The 7,173-nt window shown below is 32.3% G+C and overlaps 1 protein-coding gene across 1 annotated transcript in view; it reads left to right on the forward strand.

Annotated features, from left to right (window-relative positions):
- Positions 1-2,362: 2,362 nt before the first annotated feature.
- Positions 2,363-7,173, forward strand: part of HELRODRAFT_189549 (hypothetical protein) — a gene marked incomplete at its 5' end in the record, with an annotated part of 6,233 nt that continues 1,422 nt past the window's right edge. Inside the window, 8 exons of the mRNA XM_009030711.1 lie at positions 2,363-2,371; positions 2,896-2,950; positions 3,389-3,466; positions 3,785-3,921; positions 4,042-4,477; positions 4,631-4,664; positions 6,050-6,299; positions 6,669-6,802. Coding sequence (XP_009028959.1) covers positions 2,363-2,371; positions 2,896-2,950; positions 3,389-3,466; positions 3,785-3,921; positions 4,042-4,477; positions 4,631-4,664; positions 6,050-6,299; positions 6,669-6,802 — 1,133 coding nt within the window. The remainder of the gene's footprint in view (positions 2,372-2,895; positions 2,951-3,388; positions 3,467-3,784; positions 3,922-4,041; positions 4,478-4,630; positions 4,665-6,049; positions 6,300-6,668; positions 6,803-7,173) is intronic.

Consider the following 7,173-nt stretch of genomic DNA (forward strand, 5'->3'; position numbering starts at 1 on the left):
CCATGCATACTACCACATTCAATCAATAAAAATCCCACTAAAACCAGGAACCACCGCGTACCTGTTATATATATGGTGTGAAACAAAACAAACACAAAACAAAAAACACAACCAAGTAAGTGTAAAAGAATAGAAGTCCCTAACCTACCTATGTAACTAAATTACCTTATGCCCTAGCCTACCTATATAATAAATTAATTTTTACCTCACCTACCTATGTTTCATTAACTTAACTCAACACTCATGAAGAAAGAGAAAAAGGAGTAAAACAGAACATAAAACACTACCACACAAACAAACATGATGCATGTATGTATGTATGAGCAACCGCTAAAGAACCCACCTAAAATAAAAAAATGCAAAATACAAACATACAAACCACAGACAAACATATATAGCCGCGCAACTCTATATAACTCTATATAATAAAATAAATAAAATAAAAAAATAAAATAAATGAGATCAGGCAGACCGCTTCAAGCCTTAAGCGAGGCAGAATGCCTGATCTGATTTTCATGTTTTCTCAGCTCCTATTTATAATCGTTTCAACCATACATTCTCATCATTTCAATCATTCACATCAGTAAAAAACTTATTTAATGTATGTACTACATTATTATACAGTTTTAACCACAATGCTAACAGTACTAAATAGACGTCATCGAACGAACGCCTTTGACACTTTCTCGTTGGCTTGTTGAATCTGCCATATTTCTTTTTATATAAACATATAAAATTATTAATTATTTGTATACATGAATTTTAGTTACTTTATATATATATATATATATATATATATATATATATATATATATATATATATATATATATTGAAGTTCCAATATATATAAATATATATATTGTTAGCCTTACCATGTCTATTGTTTTAAATAAATACGAGTTTAATAAATTCAGACTTGTTGAGTGTTCATTAAAGAAAGTCATTAATGCAAAATGGGCATATATCTTCAATGATGTTTGTATTAAAGAAAACCTCGTTCCGAAATATATATATATATATATATCGGGTAGAATTCCAAATAGTTTGAGACCACACCTTGCTTAACATCCAATACCAAGCCGAGCCAAGCCAAGCTGAGCCAATATGCGTGGATTTATAAGCGCTTTTATAATAAAATTTTGCTCGCTTTGTATATATATGGTATAAAAATTCATTATAAAAGCAACAGTAATCAGTGCTACATATGTGCGCACGCAGTTCAAATTTTTCTGGAAGAATTCCAAATAGTTTGAGACCACACCTTGCTTAACATCCGATTTCAAGCCGAGCCAAGCCAAGCTGAGCCAATATGCATAGATTTATAAGCGCTTCTATATTAAAATTTAAAATTTTGCTCGCTTTATACACATCTATCTATCTATCTATTTCATTATTTAGTTTTGTTTAAATTTGGTTAAATTTATTTGATAGGAATTGAATATAACCTTTATATCGGCTAATTCACTAACAGGCAGTTAAATAACTACTGTTAAAATGACGTCATTTGCCCATCCTATTTTACAAGTTTTATTTGATGTTTTTTTAATTACTCAGTTACTTAATTACTCCAAATAGTTTGAGACCACACCTTGCTTAACATCCGATTTCAAGCCGAGCCAAGCCAAGCTGAGCCAATATGCATAGATTTATAAGCGCTTCTATATTAAAATTTAAAATTTTGCTCGCTTTATACACATCTATCTATCTATCTATTTCTTTATTTATTTGATAGGAATTGAATATAACCTTTATACCGGCTAATTCACTAAAAGGCAGTTAAATAACTACTGTTAAAATGACGTCATTTGCCCATCCTATTTTACAAGTTTTATTTGATGTTTTTTTAATAACTCAGTCACAATCATCATCGTCGATATCGCAATGAAATCAAATTGAAAATTTTTGAAAAAAGTATCTTTATTCATTTTGTGATACTACTTTGTTCAATAAGATACTGTACTATCAATTAACCAGTCAATTAACAAATAAATCAATTAATCAACCGCTGAATCAAATCAACTGACCAAACAACCAATCAATCAATCATTTAACTAACCAATCAAACAATCAACTAATTAACCAATAAACTTAGAATTATGTAATTTAAAATTATTTTTGTCAATTTTAATGAAAATATTGCAATTTCGTAAGTAAGCTAAGCTATGGCTTTGTTAAGCGGTAGGTTAGGCACCGTTTTTTAAAAACATGGAGCAATATTTTCAATTAAATTGACAAAAATAATTTCAAATTACATAATTCGATTTAATTACAATGTTTAAAACACACTGAGTCAAATTTATATTTAGCATTAGTTGTTTGTTGAAACGTTAAAACCCATGCATTTTCATAAGTAAGCCCACCATGGCTTCAGTAAGCCTCTCTGTTTTCTAAACAAAAAGCTATATTTTTATTTAAATTGAAACGATAATTTTAAATTAAATAATTCGATTTAATTATATTGTTTTAAAAATATTTTTAGTCAAGTTAATCTTTTGTATTAGTTGTTTGTTAAAACCCATGCAATTTCATAAGTAAGCCAACTAACTTTATATAGTCACATCTGCTGAAGTAATTAGTAGAAGCTGCTCGCTTGGCTTTATCAACGTGAACCCCAGAAAGACTCAGCTATGGCCACTAAATACACATACATTTTCATATAGGCAAACATAAGTAAAAACAAACTTTTTTAATATGAAAATTTTAAAAAAAAAATTTGAAAATTTAATTTAGCGAGAGGTTTTTTAAATAACGCACTTGGATCCCTTGGATCCGCATCTGAGTTTTGAGAATTTTTTATCCGCAGCCTCTGTATATACGAGCAGGCATTAATTTACTGCACAGCATTTTTGCGATATAAATTAACTTTTAAACATCCGCCTTTATTTTTAAAACAGCAAAAAAAACCAAAATTTGATTCATACTCACCGTTCAAAATGGTTTATGACGAAAGTTAGTGATTAGAAATTGTCTTTGTAAATATATTTCTTTTTTAAATATAATTTTTGAAGATTGAATCCTAAAATTTGTGTATGTGAAAAAGCCACAGACAAAATTTTTAAAATTTTATATGCAATGTCAATTATGAAACTTACTAACTTGTGAAACAAAGAATTTAATATTTTAATATTGTTTTTCTGGATAATTTCAAAAATTGTTAACGTTAATTATTTTTCTAATTCACAAAAAGTTGTTTAAAATTAAAGCATTAAAATGCGCTATTATTAGTAGGTAAATTTTAAATGTAGATAGTTTTGCTACTCGCTACACTGGTACTGCTCTTACATAAAAAAAAGTCTAAAAGCAAGGGTTTATTTAATTAACTTAGAATTTAAGTCTTAAATTAAATTTAAAAGTCCAATTTTTAATGTTTAAAAATTTTTTCAAAAGTCTGGGTGAGCTCATTGACAGATGCAGAATTGTACAGACAATTGAAAGCTTTAGGCTTTGACATTGGACCAGTTGTTAGTTAGTAAAAAGTTTTTTTAGTATATATAAATTTATTATAGTACTAAATAGTAATTTTTAATGTAATGTAAAGTATTCTTGAATTATATGCCACTAAAACCTCTGCCATTTTCATATTGTCTACACAGTTTTAATTGTCTTTTTAAAAAGATTTTTTATTGAAAAAGATCTCTAAATCTAAACAAATCTTAGTCTTAACAACCCTAAAGAGATAAGTAGGAGGAGTTTAATTGCATGTTGCTCTACAATACCAAATGATTGACATAAAATTACACGTAAGTTCCACTTGTATCTCAACCGTGCCTTTTTTGTATTCAGTCAACACAAGGAAGGTTTATGAACGTAAGTTACTACGGGCCCTGAACAATTCATCACCTGAGCAGTTTGGCAATCCCGAGTTGGTCGGTGGGGATGCATCGAGTTCAGTCAGCAATACTAGGGAAGATCGAGCAGACGTGAGTTGTTTTTTATTGACTTATCATTTTTTCAGAGTAAATATGAAACAAGTTCAGAATTATTTGCTCTTCAATAAAACTTTTATGCGAATTCCAACTTAACCCGCAAACAACTTGCAGCACAGCTACTCAGGCTCAGGTGACCAGGGCCGCTCCCTCCAACCGCCACCTTCGTTAGTCAGGGGAGTAATGACAAGGTCCTCTGGTGTCAGTCCGCCTGGTCAGTCAACAAACAGGCCCACCACCTTGCCATGGCAGCAACAGCAGCAGCAAGAACGTTTTTCACAAGATATTGAAGAATACGTCATCAACGACGATGATGTTGGTGGTGGTAGTCGGGTGAATTTGGAAAGAACCGGTGGATATGAGCGCCCTCATGATGTTGAATCTGTTGCCAGGGAGGCTGGCTCGTCTGGACAGTCCATTGTGGCTAGTCGTTCGTGGTCCAGTACTGTCACCTCCTCATATCCGGCCCCAGCTACTTCTAAAGCTACTACAGCTGCTTCTTCATCTTTTGCTAGAAGTTCTGCTAGTGATTATGATGATCACATGAGAAGTTTGTCTTTGCTGTTGCAGTTGTTCGTGTTGTCGTTGTTTTTAATGTTTCAAAATCGATATAAATGTTATTACAGAATGAATTGAAAGTATAATTATAATAAAATATAATAAAAATAATTATAAAATAATAATAAGTAATATTTGTTTTCAGGAGCATGTGACCAAGCATCTACACATGCTGAGGGGTAATTATTTTATAGCAGTGCTCCGCTAAGGGGTGGTCCGTTGACCGGTATCGGCCCATGGAGCAGTTGCATGTGACTATCCGTGGCCAGCTACCAAAAATGTTGAAAATTTACTAACAAGCAAAACCCTAGCTCGAACTTGACCAACGACAACACGATAAAAAAATTCATAAAATGTTACTGGCGTGCCATAGACAGCATGACTTATGACCAGTCAGAATAATAATCATGGTGGGATAACTATGTGGGTGGGCAGCTGTGGTCAGCTGTTTGAAAACAACTGATTTGTTATAATGTGTGAGCTGATTTATCGCAAATCGAAAATTTCTTTTAATACTTAAGAACGGCGTGAACGTATTGCGATATTTGCTACAATAGCTTATATTTTGCTTTAGATCGATTTGAACAAAATAAATTGTTTTAAAATTTATTAAATTTTTTTTAAATTAATATAAAATATTTAGGAATGAAATCGGGTTAGTTTTTTTTATAATTTCATATTTTTTAATTATGTTGAAAGCGTTTTGGGTTTTGTTGAAACTGGCCCTAACTCTGCTCCTGAAATGAAATTATTTTGTTGGAATGATGGATAACTTGACAGTTAGGTTGTAAGATAATTTTTTCGGAACTTTCTGTTAGCCAAGGACTAAAGATGAGACTTGAATTTACATCTTCCATCCGTTACGTTTTAAATCAGCATTAGGACAGAATAACCAAAGCTCACAGACTAAGTTATAAAAACTCTTCTGTTTCCTCCAACATATTTAAGTTATATCGGATTTTCATGAATGGCCACGATGGAGACCTCATACAGAAGTTGTTTGGTGCCGCTACGTGTGGTACAGTCCTCGTTTCAACCACGCTCTGAGGAATTGATAAGAAAGAAGCGAGCTAATTCGTCGCACAACGACTTTCATTTTAAAATGCTAAAACCTATTTTATTGTTTTTATTTTAAATAAAATTGTAACATGAGTGTGTGTATGTTAGTGCGTATACACAAGTTCTTGCGAAATTCATCTGGCGGTGGTTCGTTTCATGCCTTAAATTCAATGCCGGTCCGCGGACCAAAAAGTTTGCGGAGCACTGTTTTATAGTAGGTACCACTATTACAGTTCCTGCTGATGCGACCAATACTGAATTTTTTCTGTTAAAGTTCATTTAATAAATATAATAAATGTCTAATTATTACCCTTATGATTATTGTTGTTCACTCCTCATCTTTTGTCATAATATCTACTAATCTTCATTTTATCTGCGCACCAGCAAGCTTTCTTCCTGTATAAATAACAATTTCTATATTTTATTTAAACAATTTAACATGATATTTTGAAAAATTTTAAAGTAGAAAGTAAAATATGGAACACTGACAACACTACGTTTGCAGGCAATCTCTTTTTGGCCAGATCGACATCAACCAATTTCGTCGGCGTCCGCTGCACGACAGACCGCGACCAGAGCCAGACCAAAAGCTGTCGCTAATACGAAGATTTCGACAGTTTGAACAACAGCAAAGAGAATTTGAGTTACAAGGGCTTTCTGGTTGTTACTCTTCTGACGAATCACCAGAGAGATTTGGAGGTCGTCCAATGATAGAACGCCCTGCTGGTGCAGCCGCTTCCCCTGCTCCTATTGCATCATGTTTGTTGTTGTAGTTTTGGGGGCTGTTTTGGATTGTATTGTAGTTGTTTTAACTACTGCTGTTGCTACTGCTACTGATCCGTGTTTGTGATCATCGTTTTCGGGGTGGCTTCTGTGGTTTTAGATGAAGATGGGAGTGGCGTTGTTGTGGTTAAAAATGTGGCTGCTGTTGATATTTAACTGTTTGACTTGATATATTTGCTGATTTGTAAAGAGATACTTTTAGAATTTTTTAACTACTACTGTTACTACTACTACAATAAAAAATAATTTTAATAATAATAATAAAATTCTTCTGCTATTAATAATATTTATAATAATAATTAAATTAACTTGAAAATTTCAAAAAAAAATGTACTAAATTTCCAGGGTTTGGCATTCCGTATTGGTACATTGAGTTGTTCGTCCTGGCCATGATAATGCTCTGGCTGTTTGGGGCACTGGTCTACATGTACCTCTACCCCAAAGATGGCTTGCACCTCTTTGCGGAAGTACAATTGTAAATATATTTATAATAATGACGACTATAATTATTGTTTATTATTAATGTTGTTGTTGTTGTTGTTGTTGTTGTTGTTGTTGTTGTTGTTGTTGTTGTTGTTGTTGTTGTTGTTGTTGTTGTTGTTGTTGTTGTTGTTGTTGTTGTTGTTGTTGTTGTTGTTGTTGTTGTTGTTGTTGTTGTTGTTGTTGTTGTTGTTGTTGTTGTTGTTGTTGTTGTTGTTGTTGTTGTTGTTGTTGTTGTTGTTGTTGTTGTTGTTGTTGTTGTTGTTGTTGTTGTTGTTGTTGTTGTTGTTGTTGTTGTTGTTGTTGTTGTTGTTGTTGTTGTTGTTGTTGTTGTTGTTGTTGTTGTTGTTGTTGTAGTATGTATGT

This window comes from Helobdella robusta (assembly GCF_000326865.2).
Source record: "Helobdella robusta unplaced genomic scaffold HELROscaffold_7, whole genome shotgun sequence".
In the NCBI taxonomy this organism is placed as follows: domain Eukaryota; kingdom Metazoa; phylum Annelida; class Clitellata; order Rhynchobdellida; family Glossiphoniidae; genus Helobdella; species Helobdella robusta.